General features: G+C 37.6%; 1 protein-coding gene across 2 annotated transcripts in view; it reads right to left on the bottom strand.

Moving 5' to 3' along the window:
- The window catches only part of ENPEP (glutamyl aminopeptidase), an 89,465-nt gene that overhangs the window by 55,121 nt on the left and 14,026 nt on the right, over nucleotides 1-20,318 (bottom strand). For both annotated transcript variants that reach the window (XM_053566197.1, XM_053566228.1), the window contains exons 3-7: nucleotides 19,281-19,412; nucleotides 6,879-6,999; nucleotides 4,375-4,529; nucleotides 3,621-3,734; nucleotides 532-666 (exon numbers count right to left, since the gene is read on the bottom strand). In XM_053566197.1, coding sequence (XP_053422172.1) covers nucleotides 532-666; nucleotides 3,621-3,734; nucleotides 4,375-4,529; nucleotides 6,879-6,999; nucleotides 19,281-19,412 — 657 coding nt within the window. The remainder of the gene's footprint in view (nucleotides 1-531; nucleotides 667-3,620; nucleotides 3,735-4,374; nucleotides 4,530-6,878; nucleotides 7,000-19,280; nucleotides 19,413-20,318) is intronic.

Below are 20,318 nucleotides of genomic sequence, written 5' to 3'. Positions count from 1 at the left end.
GCTTTCCAGATAATTTTAGTGGATACAAATGCCTCATCTATAGCATGCTAATAAAGTTATCCTTAAATCTTTCTAAAAATATAAAAGAATTTTTTTCTAACTGAATTCTGATTAAATTTTTATTGTAAACATTAAAAGTTTGACTTGAAACGATCCCTAAATAGATGACATTTTTTATTGACCAAAGAAGAAAAGAATATTTATTGACTTTTTAAACAGCAAATAAAACAATTTAAAAATTTGTGCCTAAAGTCTAAATGTTCAATTATCAGAATGAAAACAGGTATCAACAAAAGTAAAAAAAAGGAATTTTTAAAAATCTCTTTCAAAATCTTGTGGCAACGACTAGTTTTAATCGGTTCCACTGAAAAGTATAAACTACTGAATATTTAGTACTCAGAATAAGTTCTACAATGTTTTTCAAAGCCCGTTGGTATAGCCCTCACCATTCTTAATTATTTTTATGCACCTACACCCCCAACAGTCAGAAAATAGGAAGATAGTCTGAACAATATTTCATATTTCCCCCACCTTGCTATAGGATATTCCATCAAATACGGATGTTATTTCAGCAGGGGTCGTCACAGTGACAACAATCGGATGTGAAGACATTAAAGAATCATCTTCTTGAACAGATAATACATCTTCTTGTAACATCTGTTCACGCTGAAATGACAGAATGAACCCAAGAAATATAGTAATTCCTTTATACTGTTTTATATTTTAAAATACCTTATATTAGAAAAATTGAAAGAAAATAAACAGAAATTATTCAAATTACTTAAAACAAACATTAGGTCTTCAAACTAATCATATTTTACATTCACTAATCTATGTTGACTTTACTCCTATTTATAACTCCTTTGACGGTTTCCCTTATATGACAGGCTAAGAAAACACAAGTATCCCTGAATTCTGTTCCTGCTACTTTTGAGTGACTTTTGGTCATTTGCCAAACTTGTCAAGCCCTTTTTCCATCTCTGAGAAGTGGGGATGTTGACAGCGCCTCACAGCATTGTCCTGAGAATTAGGTGAAGTAGCCTGTCAATCAGCCAAATGTTCACTTTTGATACTTTGTGTCAACTTGTTATTGAAATTTGCATAAATCATAATAATCAAGTAAAACATTAGTTTATTCTTTAGTTCTATAATCACTTCTCATTTCACTCCTGAATTTTCTCAGCAATATAGACTGGCAGACAAGCCTGGCAGTATAACCAGACTTCCTTGCTTCAAAGCTCAGTCTACCCACTTTCTAGATATGTAAACTTAAGCAGTTCCCACACCTGTTAAATAGAGGTAATAATGACATCTCCTTTTCGAAATTGTGCACAGGATATAATTCATGGTAAGCAATTGCCATAGTAACTCACTGAGTGAAAACCTAACACATCAGCTGCTCTTATTATTTTGATTCTTAAGCATCTGAAATAACACTCTGTTAAATCACTACTAATTTTAAAAAATAAAAAACTTTTAATGAAAAATATTTCCAAAAGAAGAACATGTAATGTCAGTTTACATTTTCCCGTTTTGTGGTTTTCACATCTAATAGGCAATGTACTATATTGTCAAGTGATGGCTGCCAATTGAGGACTTTTTTTTTTTTTTTTTGAGACAGAGCCTTACTTTGTTGCCCTTCAGTGGAGTGCTATGGCATCATAGCTCACAGCAACCTCAAACTCTTGTGCTCAAACGATTCCCTTGCCTCAGCCTCCTGAGTAGCGGAGACTACCGGCACCTGCCACAACACCCATCTAGGTTTTTTTTTAGAGATGGAGTCTTGCTCTTGCTCAGGCTGGTCTTGAACTTCTGAGCTCAAGCAATCCACTTGGGTCGGTCGGCCTCCTACAACGCTGGGATTACAGGCATGACTCACCATGCCCAGCCTGCCACTCAAAGTAATTTTGACTTGGATTTCATTTTCTGTATACCTAAGAAATTTAGGTGAATAACAGAAGATTCTGTTATTTCCTGGTATCAGGAAACTTGACTGTAATTTCAATTTTGTTAACAACTGTCTGTGTAATGTTGGAAAGTTATATTACCTGTCTGACCCTTAGATTTTTTTTAACTGTGAAATGAAGGTTCACTACTGTGGTGGTTATCAAGTTCTCTTATAAAATATCTCTATTTATTATGACCCATCCTTCTACAAGAACTTAAACTGGAAACTCCTTAAGGGCAAGAAATGTGTTTTATTCACTATTCATTTTGGGGTCCTCTCTGGAGTTTGCTGAATGAAGAATGAATGGATGGATGAAGAAATTAATGAATTACAGTAATGTTGGGACATGTGATTAAATATTATTTAAGATGTGCATACCAAACTCTGGTATTTAGTGTTTTTGAGATGCTGAAATTAGAAAATTAGACAATATTAGAAAGTTGTAATTTCTTACAACATTTTGATATAAGAAGAGCATCAGGTTACTTTGAGAGAGAAAATTAAGGGCAAAATAATTCTCCATTTATACAGTTTACTTTCAATAACTTCTAAAAATCATTAATGAGTGGTTCAGAACTGGGGGATATTTTTGTCCCCCAGAGAGGACATCTGGAAGCAGATGGAGACATTTTTGGTTGTCATAGGTGGGATGGTGGGTTACTGGTATTTAGGAGACCAGGGGTGCTGTAACTACAATGCACAGCCTCCCACAAAAAAAATTATCTGGTCCAAAATCTTAATAGTTCCATGGTGGAAAAACCCTGGTTTAGGTAAAAAATTTTAAATTAGTAATTGTTGCAAACGAGGTTTTTCACTTTTTCAAATAGGCTAGGGAAACTGGAGCATCAATTATTTAACTTTTCTTATTCTGTCCAGTAGAGGGCAATATTTTACATGGTAGACAACCTGTCATAATTCTCTACTTTCTCATCTTTACATACTTAGACATTCACACATACAGTCAGATAAGAATACTTACACAATCTACATGTAAATAACAAATATACCTAGCTTTTCTGAAAAAAATTTGTAAAGCTCATAGAAGTTTCTGTTCCAGGCCTCTCAAGGGCACACTATTTATAGTTATATGTACATTTTGGGAGCTTTGGAGCTTACAAAGATAAAGAACAATGTTCTTATTTCACAGAGGGGAAAACTGACGCAGAGAGATTATGTAACTTGCTAAAGGTTATGTTTCCTGTCATGAATCCAAGAGATGATGTGTCCAGGATTTGAACTGAAGTCTCACTACTAAGATTATGCTCTTATCACTTCCCCAACATGATTTCAGCCATCTTTCTAAAGGAAGTTGTTCACAAAAACGAGACTTTGACACTTGCAAAAGGTTAGTGCTATGGATACTTTCCTGAGCACAGAGTTAACACTTTCAATGCTGCTTAATTGTTTTTCTGCCCTGGTATGTGTTTTTGAGTGACTCTGTCAAAGATATTCCTAGATTATGGTGGTCCGTTGCCCTCTAGAGACAGGGCAAAGGCTCCCAGCAAGGTATAGGTTAGTGGAAGTCAGCTGGCTCCATGCTATTCTCATAATGGAATTCCCAGTTCACCACTGTACTTGGCCCCTAACTCAGGACCACTTCTGTAGTCCAAAGGCTTCAGTTTGCTTTGCATGAGGAAGGTAGAGATTTGGAGTTTATGTGTTTAGGGCTTACCATTTGCCAGTCTTTTTCTGCATGGTTTACTCCGAGGAACTCAAAGAAAGAAGCAAATCCTTCATTTAGCCACAAGTCATCCCACCAGTCCATGGTCACAATATTTCCAAACCACTGAAATTATAAGCAATAAAGAGATAATTAAATTCTTATGCTTATGGTAGAGAGGCCTTAGACATTTTGAAAATATTTGTCTATGTGTATTTTGCCACTGTGACACAGAAGGATCAGGAATAACATTTATTTCATGCTGTATCCTGATCTTTAAATGATATTAAACTCTCCTTAGTTTATTGTCTTTATTTAGGTATTGCCAGGAAATAGAAGGCATCAAAAATATATATTAAAACATTTTAAGACAGGAAAAAAATATTAAGTTTGTAATACTCAAATCACATTGCATTTTTGCAGTTATAAGAGGTGCTTAATGTGACTTATATTCATCTTTTGTTATTGCTTTATATTGAGTATTACAATTTTAATGCAGTTTTTTCTTTCCTAAAATGCGTATGGATTGTTTTGGCACACTCTGTATGTAAATTTATAGGACAGGCTCCTGTATATTTCCTAAAGGCAAAACAATGCATTTGAAGTTTCTTTATGGTTAAGTGTTTACTAGCACTAAGAAAGATTGTCATGCAAGTTTTTTTTTAGTTGGCTATTTTTTATTTGCTAAGTCATAAATAATTTGAATTATTCGTATGGTTTTAAGACACTTCCAAAAACAAACTAATTTGATACTAAGATCCTATACCTGATGCACAAGTTCATGGGCAACCACGCTGGCCACCCTCTGTTGGTTTGATGAGGCTGATTCCTCAGGGTCATAGAGCAGGTTTGTTTCTCTGTATGTGATGAGGCCCCAGTTCTCCATAGCCCCGGTGCCAAAATCTGGAATAGCGATTTTATCTATGGAAAAAGAGAGAGTCCAGAGAGAAAGACATTCTTTCTGTTTGTTCAAAACATTTCTTAGTCTACCAGATTAAGTTCTTTGGATGAATGTTTTTTAAAAGGCTAAAAATAATATCTTAGAGTGAAAAACAGTAATCATTTGTGCAAACATCTCAGTCCCAGCGCACTGAAGATTTCCACAGAGCTTTTCCTGTTGGCTCCAGATAGCAAAGTATCTCCTTTTATATTTGTTTGTTTTTTTAAGAAGGACACTAATGGCAACAATGCTCTTTTCAAGGCCTCTAGAATTTCATAGCCTTTGTTTCTCGCTGTACTCATTTTTATTAGCTTTTTTCCTCCCATTTTATTGGCTTTTTTTCACTTAAGTCAGAGACAGCATTTGTTTGAGGGGGTAAGCTGTGAGGAAAAGAAGAATGAAGTTTTCAAATGAGGACTTAAAAATACAGAGCTTCTAAGTGCACAGAAATGTGTTTCCATCCAAGGATACAGAATATAAGAGAATATAAAACTACATTTTTTTCTCTAATTCTATAGAATTTGAGGTCAACTTAATTCCCTACCATCCACTTTTATGTATTAAATAGGCTGGAGAATTGTGGAATTGACTGTATTCTCTCTAAATTCCCTTCCAGTTCTAAAATGTTGGATTGTATGAGCAATTCCTATTCTTCTTGCTGGATCCTATAAACTTAGACAAAATATCTGACAGAAGGAGGCACTATTGATCAGTTCTCTGTTAAAACCCCAAACAGAAAGTGCACAGCTGATCACTGGGCAAAATATTGACAGCTTCTCTAGTTAATGAACTTTCCTGAGAATGTAATTTCTTTATTATTCCATATAAGATAAATGAGGCACAACAGTGAAAATAAATTGAGTTTCCATTAATATATTATAAGAAAAGTCCTTTTATTTCCAGTGAAAGATTCATTAAAGCTTTTTATAAAAGAATAAAAAGGGATTTATCTTAAATAGAGGTCAAGATGATAATAGTAGTCTCTTTTGCATTTTATCTTCATTTTTAGGTTTGGTTATTTTATCATAAGAATATCACTTAGCGGTGGAGATGTTTCTCTTCCAAGTATCAATATGTCTCACAATGTAATTTTCACTTAATCTTTGAACAAAAGAATGTTTTGTAGTCTCATTTCTCTGGAAAGTGTTGCCATTATAATTAATTTACTGCAGCACATTTAATTTTTCAGAGTATAATAAATGCAGAAATCATTTCTAAAGGAGCCTAAAATAGAATTATTTCTGAAAAGGTTGAGAATGCACATAAAGGAGTGGGGGAGGACGAAGAAAGAGAAGAGAAAAAAGAAATTTGTGAGATTGCCACTTCCCAAGTTCTCCTGGATGGTGTAGGTGAGACCAAGGGGAAACCTTTAAATTCATGTGCTTAATATTTTGTTAAACAGCATTCTGATTTTGATGAAAATTTATTTCTCTACCTCTTGTAATAGTTGTTAAGCAATAAAAAATAGAGCTGTTTCCATGAGCAGAAAATCTGGCGTCAGGAGACTTGCTCAGCGCGGCAGTGGTTCTCGGTAGAGAATCTGGCAGACCGGCAGCTTTGCACTGATTTATTAAAGTAAAGGGCGGAAGCTCTATTTGTTGGTTGATTTGTTTTCTTATAAAGTAAAGGGCGGAAGCTCTATTTGTTGGTTGATTTGTTTTCTTACTGCCTTCATTTTCACCCCTACAAACATCTATATGGGTATTTTTATTTAAAGTCTTTGCTAATAGGACTCAAGGTTATTAGCAAAGCACTTCTGCTTTTGACAGAGTGTCATGTTTTGGTTATAGGCCCACTTTTGTTTTAAAAAGAGAGCATGCTTCCCCCTGTCTCAGAAAACAACATTTCTGGAAGGAATGCTAGTGTTTCATTTTAACCTCTGGAAAATCTACAATTTGTCTTGTACAATGAAGGATAAGAAGCACGTAGGACTCTCACAATATCATTTCTTTCTATTTTCCAACTCGTTGATAATAGAGAGAAAATGTAAGCTATTGGTGTGGGCACTGATTTGAAATCAGCTGATCTACCTTCCCATGTCTGGCTCCGTCGTTATCAAGATCAGCAGGTTTATGCACAATCCTCTCATCTTTACGTGGAAATAAAAGACTACCTGTTTATCTGATAAGAACAGAGTATAGACATTATTCTTGGAGGAATCCAGAATGGATCGTTCAGCGCCTGGTGAGCCTTAGACACACATTGTAGACAAATAATAAAATAACACAGGGGTGACTGTTCACTCATGGTGACATCATTGGAAGAAGCGGGTTAGTTCAGGTGAAAACAAAGGCAATATTAAAAATAAGAAAATAAGAAACGGCTCTCACCTAATTTAGGAAGAGAATAATTCATTGCAAAGTATTCTTCAAAATAATCAAACACAATTTTAGTTATGTTTGCAGCATATTCAGCTGTGTGTCTTTGCTCTGGCTGGACATAAATAGTGAGCTAGTAAACAAAACACAAAAAAAATCCATGAAAATTCATTCTTCATTCAATAAAACACAAAAGCTATGATACATGATATAGTTGAAAGAAAGTGGGCTTTGGAGCTGGATAAGTCTAATTTGAATCCCAGGTCAGCCTCCTGTGTGGTCTCAGATAAATCACTTCACACCACTGAGACTCATGTAAAAAAGGACAATAAAATTCCACTAGTCTGAGAGATTTTAATGACGAAAAATAATGTAAAGCACAACGGTTGGTACGATGGGCTAGACATGTAAAATGTTATTACTTTTTTTCATTTAGAATATATACTGTCTTCTGATTACCCATGATGTGTCTATGTGTCTGTCTGTCCGTGCATGCATCTAACTCTCTCTCTCTCCATTGTAGTTTATCTTTGAGGAAATGAACTCACATGCTTTTTCCCACATAAAGAGCCCTTGAGTGCATGTTACCCTCCTATGCTACTCAGGTGTTCCAAAGTACCCTTCTGATATATCAACTATTCTGCTCCCAACGCCTAATATATAATGATCCAAAATTTTCCTGAGAGGAAGTAATCTAGGTAAGCTACGTCAGTTCTCTAAGTTGCTAGGGTATCATGCTGTGCCCCTACAACATAATTTATAAACCAAATCAAGTATAAACTGCCCCCTCCCAGTTCTAAGCATATATGACTTTGAAAAAAAAAAAAAAAAGCAAGAATTCATTTAAACACAGTGCTTGTAATTAGATGTGGTCCCTTGGACACTAAGGAAGGACCATCGCAGGTGTTTAGGCACTGCTTAGTATATAAAATAAAACAAGGGAGGTGCCCATAGCTCGGTGGACAGGGCGCCAGCCGCACACACTAAGGCTGACAGGTTCAAATCCGGCCTGGGCCTGCTAAACAACAATGACAACTACAACAAAAACATAGCCGGGCATTGTGGCCTGTAGTCCCAGCTACTGGGGAGGCTGAAGCAAGAGAATTGCTTAAACCCAAGAGTTTGTGGTTGCTGTGAGCTGTGACGCCACATCACTCTACCGAGGGCGACATAATGAGACTCTGTCTCAAAACAAAAAGAGAAGGTGCTTCAGGCAACTAGTGTTTGCTAAAAGTTTGCAAGAAACTCAAATAAAATATACCTGCTAAACTTAAAATCTGATTCAAAACCCTCAATTTAAGCACAAGATGTGGTCATTAGTAAGTTCGAGACCATTTACCTAACTGGACCAGGTAATTCAAAATAAAAAAGGAAAAAAGAAAAACCGACATCTAGTCTCTTTATTTTTCTCAAGGCACACTCATTTAAGCCAATCCTGAGACATCGATTCTCAGAAGGAAAGAACACTGAGAAGAGCCAGTAAGTTAAAGGACGCATCCCTTCAACTTGCAGGGCTGTCTCACTGTCCCACGTCCGACATTCTTGCCTTATTTGCCTAAAATGAATTCATCTTCCCCTCCAAAGACAATACAACTCCCTCAGTGATCATCTCAACATGCTTTGAGTTTTTAGGCCTTTTTTTTTTTTTTGCCAGAAGTGATGACACGTTTCCTCATTGCCCTCCCGTCCTCTCTGGATAATGACATGCGTGTTTCAAAGAGTGACACTAAGGATCCAGTTGGTGGTCTGAGGCCCCTGAACAGAACAAAGGTGATCGTCCATAGGGAAGCAAAAGCGTCACCTTCAGCAGGATGGCCAAATCGCAAACTGAGACTCAGAATTTTCCTCTCTGAGCTAAGTATTATGTAAAAGCTCTCAGGTTTCCTACCCCGTCCTTTTTCTCCCATCAACAACTTCAACCAGGACAGCTCCTCTTTGCACTTTGCTGCTGTCCACACACCCTGTGCTTCTGAGCCGCACATAACGTCCCAGCAGTGCAGGCGGGAGGGAGGGTTGAGGGAGAGGGGCAACAGCTAAAGGGCGGCCTCTCCCTGGAAGTGGAACGATGAGGGGCAGAAATACTCACTGTGCTCTTGCTGACTAAAATTTTCTCATTTCCTATGTGGATAGATGGACTCCATTTTAAGCAGCCTCGTTCTGAGACAAGATAATCCATTTTTTTCTTACTATATACTTTTTTCCTTTTTTTTTTTTGAGACAGAGTCTCACTGTGTCGTGGTTGGTAGAGTGCTGTGGCATCACAGCTCACAGCAACCTCAAAGTACCTGGGACTACAGGCGCCCGCCACAATGCCCAGCTATTTTTTTGTTGTTGTTGCAGTTGTCATTGTTGTTTAGCAGGCCCTGGCTGGGCTCAAACCTGCCAGCCTCGGTGTATGTGGCCGGCTCTGAGCTGAGCTCAGGGTGCTGAGCCTTTACTATGCAGTTTTGTTGGTGACAGAGGAAAGCGATGTCTTTAAATAATGTTGGTGTTAATGCAAATCCAACCAAAATAAAAGCAATCCTTTATCTCTTCCTTTTTTGTTTCTGAGAAACTGCAGCCTGGTCTGTCTACAGATTACTTTTGATATGTGGTCTGGTGATTTTAAAAACCATCCTCCCACGTCGGATGCCTTTGCCCATCCTGGCTACACCTCCCTGCTCTCTGGCCTCACCTTCCACATGCAAGTGTGCTCAGTCTTTCCCCTTTCTCTGGGCCTTGACAAAGGTGATTAACCCTCCTCTGGCATCTGCTGAGCTGCAGAACTTCTGTCCATGACACAGTTCAGTAAATTACTCCCAAACTGTCACCACTTTTTAATAATCACCATCTGTCTAGCATGTGCTTGCTTTACTGACATGATTTTTTTTAAAGTGCATGACTAGCCATCCTGAAATAACATGTAATGAGGAGGGATACGCACACACACCCACGTGTGTGTATTTTCTTTCTTCCTCTAAAAGGAGTCCTTTATTATTCAAGGACCCTATTAAAAGTTAACTTTAAACTTTACATATACATTTTACAACTATCTATATAAACTTTATTACTTAATATATAAACTCTATGATTACATATGTAAATTTTACATATATGAATGAAGTGTGTAAGGCTTCAAGAACCTAACTTTTATGGATACATTTCCTTTTTAAAGATAGTAAGTTTCCTAAGCGAGTTAAATTACCTGGGTGTATCACTGCCAGACACTATTAGCTGTGTTGCAGACTACTGAATCTTTTGAACTACAGTCAGTGGTAAAAGTCTGGACTTTCTACAGCCTATATTCAACTGATTATTCTCTGGGTTGTGAAACACCTTTTTATCACTGTTGTTGCTTTTCTTTTCTTTTTTTTTTTTTCCTTTTTTGAGACACAGTCTCACTTTATCACCTTCCAGTAGAGCGCTGTGTTGTCATAGCTCACAGAAACCTCAAATTATTGGGCTCAATTGATTCTCTTGTCTCAGCCTCCCAAGTAGCTGGGACTACAGGCACCCGCCACAATGCCTCGTTATTTTTAGAGAGAGAGTCTTGCTCTAGCTCAGGCTGGTCTGGAACCTGTGAGCTTAGGCAATCCACCTGCCTCAGCCTCCCAGAGTGCTGGGACTACAGGCATCAGCCACTGCGCCTCGCCGTTGTTGCTTTTCCCTTATCACATTGGAATTGACTGTGAAGTGGGTTTTTAGGATTCTTACTGTTATAGCTTTCATTCAAATGCCTCCAGCAAGTGGAGACTTAAGCCCACGAGAATGGATCCCTGGTTGATGATCATCACTCCTCTAACAGGGTGGGTCCCTCTCCTAGACTCTACGTTACTTGACAGTCATGACTGGATCCTCCACTAGATCAACCTCCCTTGAACAACTTAAGAAAGCTGTGTACCATCTTTACATTCAATGGTTATTTTGCCTATGGCAAACAAAATCAAGTAAAACACTCAGTAATGTAATTATTATGATTACTTATTAGTCTTATTGAATACTTACAGTTCTTCAGGTAATGTGATAAACACTTCCCACACAATGTCTCTTTCACTCTACACTCCAATCCTATGAAGCTGGTGCTCTTAATAATAATGGAGTATAGTAATTTTGTATCACTGATTTTTTACTTTACCCCCAATCCTTGCACTGGTCTGGTTCCCAAAATCTCTTATCCACAATTACAAATTCCAAAGAGCTCTGTAAATCAAAAGCTTTTTATATTTAAGCAAACTAATTTGGCAGTATTATTTTTCTGACTGTAAAAAATTGCCGCAGAAGAATCACTGCTATGGTTTTGACTTCCAAAATAGGCTCCGGATGCCCACACAATACATGTGAAAACCTAACCAAGGATGGGAACCCTGTGGCCTCAAGGCCCATGTGGCCCTCCAGATCCCCAAGTGCGGTCCCTCAACCAAATCCAATGTCACAGAACAAATCTCATTATTGAAACTTAATAGTAACACAGTAAAATTTAAATTTAGTCAAAAGACCACACTAAAGGTCTCATGTGGCTACAAGGCTACAGGGTCAGAGCCTGATATGGAAAGGCTTTTAACAATAAAATCAGACGGCTAGGAAAAAGCAAACCACGGAGTTTTTCCTGTAATAATAGGTTGGAGAGGAGAGGGTGGAGGGATGGCCAGAATACTCTGTCTCAGAAAGCCAGATGAAAGTTACCCAGGTCAAGAAAGGAGAAAGAAGGTTGATGAGATAAGAGCCTAAAAGGGTATGTTAGAATCTGAGATAAAAGCACTGAACTTAGAAAGACCACATGAAACAAAAGAAATCAGTTTAAACAGATAATCAGTCACCACTGCCACTATCGCTTGGGTCAGAAGGTGGGCCAAGGCCTGCAGAGTTCCACCTGGGAGCTCTGCAGGCCAGTTTTGCCCCGGATCCATATCCATATTAGCCTTGGCTATTGAGCACCTTCAGCTGACAATGGTAACCATACATTCAGGTTTTCCCAGGAATAGAAGTCTGTTTATGCCATTCATTGCAGCACAAATAATAATACCTGCTATGCCCTCCATATTTTATAGATAATAAAATACATAGTCACTGGCTCAGCACCTGTAGCTCAGTGAGTAGGGTGCTAGCCAGGTACACTGAGGCTGGTGGGTTCGAGCCTGGCCCAGGCCTGCTAAACAACAATGACAACTGCAACCAAAAAAAATAGCCAGGCATTATGGTGGGGGCCTGTAGTCCCAGCTACTGGGAGGCTGAGACAAGAGAATCTCTTGAGCCCAGGAGTTGGAAGTTGCTATGAGCTGTGATGCCACAGCACTCTACCCAGAGTGACAGCTTGAGACTCTGTCTCAAAAAAAAAAAAAAAAATACATAGTCACTCTACCTATTGAACAGCAGCCTGACTTTTCCCTGCTGACCATCCATCAGAAGTAGCACCATTCACCTCTCAAGATTTCGCAGGCTCTCATCTGAACTGCTCCAAAGAGACATAGCACTTTAAATGAGCAGGACTCTTACAGAGCCCCTAAAACACAAGGCAGGGTCTTGGTACCCAGATGGATGGTACCACCAGGACATATCTGAAAACACACTTGGGTGGTGCTAGGCAATGATGACTACCTCTGCTTCACATCTCAATTGAGGTACAGATGTCCTATCATATTTTATTCCTTTAAAGGCTTACCATCAGCCTATGCACATGGTAGGTGCTCAGTAAAGATTTACAAAATAATCTGATTAAAGGAACTCTCTGTTTCATTATCAATATTGAGACAGCCAGGATGATAAATAGAAATCTATATTGCTTTCAATTCTATAAATGCATATTTAAGGCACTTTGTTCTACTAAACATGTCATCAAAATGTTAAATTCTGTAAGTTCATGTTCTTCTAAATGTTCCACCAGCAATAGGCAGAAAAGTAGGGGAAACGAGCACTTGGCAAAAAAGTATAACAATACATTATGGGATTTCTTTTCAAGTTTTGCCTTTCGATGTTATAGTCTTCCTAAATTTTTGTTTTGCACTTACTCATAGATAAACTTGCATAAATACTCAAAACTTTGGCTTTAAGTTTGAGTAAATACTTTTCTTCCTGCTTTGACTACACTGGCTCAAACCACGTTCAAAATTTTGAGTTTAGAACTCAGCTACTAAGAAGAGCTGTCTGAGCAGCACGTATAGGAAATCTACCGAACAGGTGTAGAAAAACTAATAGTAATCCTCCTGAAGCCATTCAAAAAAATAGAAGTAAAAGAAATTCATCCTAATTCATTCTACAAGTCCAGTATCACCTTGGTCCTGAAACCTAACAGGAACACAAGAAAAGAAAATTACAGGCCAATAAATATCCTTGATGAACATAGACACAAAAACACTCAACAAAATACTAGCCGGTGGAATTCAAAAGCACATTATCAAAAGATAATTCACTGTGATCAAGTGGGTTTCATCGCAGGGATGCAAGGATGGTACTACACACAAACCAGACAAAGAAAAATCATTCAGTAAAATTCAGCATTCCCTTCGTGATAAAAAGCTCTCAACAAACTAACTAGGAACACACCTTAAAATAATAAAGGCTATATACAACAAACCCACAGCCAATAGCATACTAAATGGGGGGGGGGAATAGAAAGCATTCTCTCTAAAAACTGGAACAAGGGAAGGCTGACCATTTCACCACTCTTATTCAACACAGTGCTGGAAGTCCTAGTCAGAGTAAGCAGGCAAGAGCAAAAAGTAAAAAGCATCCAAATTGGAAAAGAGGAAGTAAATTATCCCTGATTGTTGGTGATATGATCTTACATCCAGAAAACCCCAAAGACTCCACCAAAAATTTATTTGATTTGATAAATGAATTCAGTAAAGTTTCAGGATACAAAATCAATGTACAAAAATCAATAGCATCTCTTTTTTTTTTCTTCTTCTTTTTAGGGAATCTTTGAAGTTAGACTGCTTGCATTTGCTGGGTAAAGTTCCTCTAACAACGTCTCCTCCCCAACAGGTGTGTCACACACAGTACATCAGTAACAATTTACCTGAGAACCAAATCAAGAAGCCATTCCATTTACAATAGCTACAAAAAATACCTAGGAATATACTTAACAAAGGAGGTGAGAGATCTCTGCAAGAGAAACTACAAAACATTTATGAAGTAAATTGTAGATGAAACAAATGGATAAACATCCCATGTCAAGGATCAGAAGAATTCATGTCGTTAAAATGACCATATTGGCCAAAGTAATGTATAAATAAATTAAATGCAATCCCTATCAAAGTATCAATATCATTGTTCACAGTATAATAAGAAGCAATTCTAAAGTTCATAAGGAACCTCTTCTAAAAAGAGCCCAAATAGTCAAAACAATCATAAGCATAAAGAATAATCCTGGAAGCATCACATTGCCTGACTTTAAATTATACAACAATACTCTAACAACCAAAACAGCATGGTACTGTTATAAAAAAAACACATACAGTCATACATCAGTGAAACATAGTAAAGCCAGAAAACCCAGCAAGAAAGCCATATACAGTCAAATGATTTTTTGACAAATTTGACAAGAACATGGACTAGGGAAAGGATACCCTTCCTTTCGCAGCAGTGGTGCTGGGAAAACTGGATATCTATAAGCAGAAGAATGAAACTAGATCCTCATCTCTCACTATATACAAAGATCAACTGAAGATGGATTTGAGACTTGAATATCAAACCTAAAACCACAAAAATACTAGAAGAAAACCTAGGGAAATCTATTCTGGACAAAGGATTAATCCCTTTTAAGCAAAGGATTAATAAAAGCTAAAACATTCTGGCAAAGTTACTGTAGGTCACTTTGTAATAACTTATAACTTAGAATAATTTTATATATAATAATATGGGTAATTTTTATTTTTTCTTCTTCCTGTGTTCCTTCCAAATTTTCTATAACATATGTACATTTAACCTACAATTTTAAAATTAAAAATATCTGAGTCATGGCACCAAAAATATATATATTTATAATTCACATTGTTCTAGATTAAAAAATAAATGATAATATATCCCAATGTGAAACTTTCAGCTGAACTATCAGGCTATTGAAATACTTATTGGAGATGTTGTTTCCCATGATACAACTCCTTCAAGAATATAGGATCACATTTTTTATTTAATAACTCAAGAATTAGTTCACCTAACTAAAAAGTCATATAATCTCTTTTCCCTTTCTTTATTTTATTTTATTTCATTTTATTTACTTTAAAATCCTGAACCCATTAACTAAACCTAAAGAAGGCCTCAGGAGTAACTTTCTTGCTGATGGAGTTGTAAAAGATCCATCAGCGTCTGGCCTCAATTGTTGCTAAACTACTCTAAATAACTCTTCAAGTTACTTTTGTTTTTCAGAATTGAATAACAACATAATGTAATTTATCTTCAAAAAACAAAATATACAGAGTTAAAAGTCTTCTTTGATACCTTACAACCAATCTAATTTTTCTCTTGAGCAATGATGATATTTTGAACATAACAAATGGTTCAACTACTGATGTCTGCTATGCTCTCTCCAGGAAACAACTAAGAATATAGGCCTTGATTCTGTATTTATTGATATAAAGGAGGTCTTGTCAGAAGGATAAATATACACAAGAGAGTTTGATGAGAGTATTACAGATTCTTGGATTGCATGTTATAATCTGATTATGAATAGCAGGTGATCAATGTGCTGTCAGAAGCAGAGTAGATAAGAGTGGTCTTTTGATTCATGAAATTTCTACTAAAAATGTAGAAATACATTGAAATGTACATAACGGGCTCGGCACCTGTGGCTCAAGTGGCTAAGGCGCCAGCCATATCCACCTGAGCTGGCAGGTTTGAATCCAGCCCGGGCCCACCAAACAACAATGACGACTGCAACCAAAAAATAGCCGGGCGTTGTGGCAGGTGCCTGTAGTCCCAGCTACTTGGGAGGCTGAGGCAAGAGAATCGCTTGAGCCCAGGAGTGGGAGGTTGCTGTGAGCTGTGATGGCACGGCACCCTACCCCGGGAGACAGCTTGAGGCTCTGTCTCAAAAAAAAAAAAAAAGAAAAAAGAAATGTACATAACAATTTCGATTTCAATTTTTTAAATTAAAAAGTAATACAGGTACTTGTATCAATAAATTTATGCTTTGATGTACCCCCCACTGCTCCTAACACTCAGAAATTATTGATAAAATGTAAAAATGAGAACCCCACAAGACGTATCAGGGCTTGAAGCAATATACACATATAAACATATAATTCATGAAAAATACAAAGCCTCAGGTGGGAACTGAAGTTATAGGCTTATTGTGCTCTAGTTTGGGAAGAAATTGATCACAAACAGGTTCCCGCGACAAGCTTTGAAAATTACATGTTTAAACTCTTACTACTATTTCTAATTGTTTTCTCGTCACTTTTTGTTTCTTATTTTATTATGATCACATCTCCTTGAACCTCTGAGTACACTTAGAAGTTGCGTGTATGGGCACATTTAATTTTTTATGACCTTTTAAAAATGCGCTTCTGTTTCTTCAACTAGTGCTATTTACTCTCCCCGTGTTTTTATTCGTCTTCAATTCTTTTTCTTTTACGTTTTGCTTTCTTCACAGACCTCCCTGTCTTAGGTGGTCTGTTCAGCAATAAAGAGTGTAGGACTATGAGGCTAGTGTGGTTTCCTCTAACGCTGTATTTCAGTAGATCTAAGAAGGTTGACTTTCCTGTAATTCCCTCTGAAGTGGAAAATCATACCTGGATCACTTTGTACTTGGGCGGATGTCAACTATTAGATTTCAACTTAGAATAAGTGTGTAGAAAGCCAGAAGGGGAACCTCCCAAATGCCAAAGGGGAAGAATTTACTGCAGAGTACCACCGATCACACCACATGCCTTAAATTTTTCCTGTAAGGCTCGTTCAACTTTTGAAGGGAACAGCCCCACAGTTTTTTTCTGGAGGGAAAACTCTGGTTGCCTCTGTAGAAGGGGTGGAGACAGTAAAAGGAGGCACAGTAGGTGCCTTACAATCTCCAGCCCTTCTACAGAAAAGAATTGGCTTCTGTTGCTGTCTTACTAAGTAGATGGTCAGAATTCCCTTAAAAGGGAATTGGCTTCTGTTGCTCTCTTACTAAGTAGATGGTCAGAAAGTAATATATTATGAGAATATTATCTGTTTCCCTCCCAAATGTTGAAAACACTTCACTAAGATAGAATGTTATGTACTCAACTTTCATACAAGAATTATTAAAAATATATTTATCAAAGACAGAGCATTTTAGGATCTTTCGCCAAATTATATTTTCCATTATGTCGCTCCAAATCCTTTATATAAAATCCATTCTTAGAACCTAACTAACTGTTGCAAGCTCTACTGACTCTCCAAGCTAGTAAGCTGCCTTACAAACACATGTCCTTGCTCAGAGGACATATTGCAAAGTCAAGCTTTCCCTATTAGAAAGTAACAATGTCATCAGCCGATTCATTGGTTGCATTGATCTTATTTATGAAACTGTATCATCATTAGTAGAACTGTTTAGCTTTCTGCCTTGTCTTGAAGTTTCCACCCATAATAGAAAAACGTGCCCAGAACAGAATAATAATTTTTAACAATTGGTGTGGAGAATACTTGCACGTGATGAAAGACAGCCGTGCAATTGAATTTCACATGATGAAGAAAGCTTCTTCAGACCAAAAATTCCACGTCTGTTTTGAGATTGAAAGGAAAAAACAAGCGTGGCTAATGTTCTGCCCTCTGCATGAAGCAGGAGAGGTGCCGTCAACTGCACTTAGCACAACCCGGAAGAAACAACTTCCTCTTTCTGAAACTGCTTCTTTTTCATAGCTGATATTATCTGTTAGCCACTGGTAGTGTCCTTGACCAGGACGAAGGGTCTCATCAAAGCAACATACGTGCCAAGGGAAAGACAAAATGTGGGTACTTTGCAAAGGTCTTTGGACATTCACCCCCTCGCTATAATTTAGATACAGTGTAGGCAGCATGAGAGAAATACAGCTTTAGGGGATCTCAATACGAACCCTACTATACCAACATGAAGGTAAAGTTTTACAGAAGCTGGTTTCACAGTAAATAGAAGCATCCATCCCTTCTCTACAAATGACTAGTGAAGAAGTAAAGATATTTTCAGAATATCGTGTTTTGGGAGGCTTAACCAGGTACAGTATTTGAAAAGAATTTGGAATTTGAGTCTCTGCCATTTGCCAGATAGGTAATCTTGAGTAAATGACTCAAACTCCTTAAGCTTCAATTTTCTTGTCTGTATAATAAAGGTGGTGTGTGTGAGATTTCTTCCTTATAAAACTATATTTCAAAGATTATAAAGTTTCATATCTATAAATATATAGCACAGAGGTGGATTAACTTACTCAGTAGACAAATTAAGTAAGTGTTCAGGACATAAACTAAGTGGAGGCCTCCAAAATGAAAAGAAAAATGAATGAGGTAAAAGTATTTGTTTTTTTGAAAGACATCTATTGAACTAGCCAAAAAATTGATTTTTTTTTTAAGTTTATCTATATTTTCTCTCACTTTAAAAAAATACTTTTTGATATTTTGTTGCTGTCTTATTTTGAATTTTATGTAGGAAGGCTGAGTGCGGTGGCTCATGCCTGTAATCCTAGTGCTCTGGGAGGTTCAGGTGAGTGGATCACTTGAGCTCAAGATTTCCAGACCAGCCTGAGCAAAAGAGAGAACTTGTCTCTTAAAGAATAGCCAGGTGTTGTGATAGTCACCTGTAGTCCCAGATACTCGGGAGGCTGAACCAAGAGGATTGCTTAAGCCCAAGAGTTTGAGATTGCTGTGAGCTATGACACCAGGCCATTCTACCGAAGGAACAAAGCGAAATTGTCTCAAAAAAAAAAAAAAAAGAAAAGAAAGAAAAAAGAATTTTATACAGAAACGGCAGCACAAATTTCTCAGTGCTTGCTTACTTGAAGGATATTCATTTACATCTGGTTTTTTCCTCCCCCTTTGGTTTCTACCCAGAACCACACCCCAACATATACACTCAACCATTTTATTAAACTGGGTATATCCACACATTTTAATATATTTGCACTGGTGTGCCTAAGAACTAGCTTCTGATCTATAGTGAATTTTCTCTAAAATAATTCAAGGTCATGCATACCTATTTCTATTGTGTTTGTTCATTTTTTCACCTGTCTTTTCAGCTTACATTTTTCTACATTGTTTGATGTATTATCAAGCTTATAGAACCTCATGATTAATAGGGCTTTTTGGCATGTCCTATGAAAAAATGCTATTCATAAAAAGTGGAAAATTAATTACAAACATAGAGGTGGCAACTTTTTTTTTTTTTTTTTTTTAATTTGGCCGGGGCTGGGTTTGAACCCACCACCTCCGGCATATGGTACCGGCGCCCTACCCGCTGAGCCACAGGCACCACCCGGAGGTGGCAACTTTTTAAAACGTAACAAGACTCACAGGTTTTCCACTATTTGATATTCTCATTACAGACTGAAATTGATGCACAGCAAAGCACACCAGGTAAGTGCTCATGGGGACAGACTTCTCGAAAGTTGTTCGCTGCCATTTATCATCCACTGACTCTTCTTTCTGTTGAAAACAAAAGATAATCTTTTATTTATCAAAAGATCAATAATAGACAAGGACAGACAAACAATTGTCCTATACCTGGCTCTCTAGTCAGAAGTTCTTTGTCAAAGCTCAGGAGTAAAATTGTGGTGATGCTGAAAAAGACTAAATGAAAATTCATTTTATTTTTAGTGCCACAAAAGAGTGATTGAATTATATCCTGTATTAAGTTTCTCAGGGAGAACTAAAATTTTGGCATCAATTTAACAGGAGTTTATCTTTCCACACTATCCACACAATCCTGACCATAATATTTATGGGTGCTGTAATCCCTTAATGAAGAACAGGCTCTTGCTCAGTTTCTTGTACCAATGAAGAACGAAGGAGGGGTCTGCTGATTTGATTATGTGCAGGTGGGCAATCAGGCACAGCAGAATGTTGGCTTTCCTTTTCCACCTCTAGTTATCTACACTGAAGATGAAAGATGAGATTACTAAAGTCTGTGCCTTGGTTACCACTGATAGAGAGCAGGATCCAATTGCTTGGTGCAGCTGCTGACCCATCCAGGTGTTTTGTCTATGCCAGCACTGCTCTCCTCAGATCAATCCCTAGTCCTAAGATTTCAAGCAGGAATACTTGCCCAACGCATGCCGCACTGTTTAAACATTTCCACATTCCCTGCAGCCACTCTAAGTCACTCTCTAAACCAGAAGCTTTAAAAAGAGAAGACGTGAGGGAGGTTGGAGTAGAACTGATGCATCCCTGACTTTGTGGTGGGGGCGGGGGGGGCTTTGCGCATGTGCTTGTAAAGGGGGTGTTGGGGTTCCTGCAATGCAGGTTACTCTATAACTCAAACCTCATAGTATTAGTTTCCATCTCCTAATGCCCACAGTTATTCTCCTTCCAAGACAACTGTCTGGATCTACC

The sequence above is a fragment of the Nycticebus coucang genome, chromosome 1, assembly GCF_027406575.1.
Source record: "Nycticebus coucang isolate mNycCou1 chromosome 1, mNycCou1.pri, whole genome shotgun sequence".
Classification (NCBI taxonomy): domain Eukaryota; kingdom Metazoa; phylum Chordata; class Mammalia; order Primates; family Lorisidae; genus Nycticebus; species Nycticebus coucang.
Note: the sequence above shows the minus strand (reverse complement) of the source record. Positions and strands in the feature narration are given on the sequence as shown.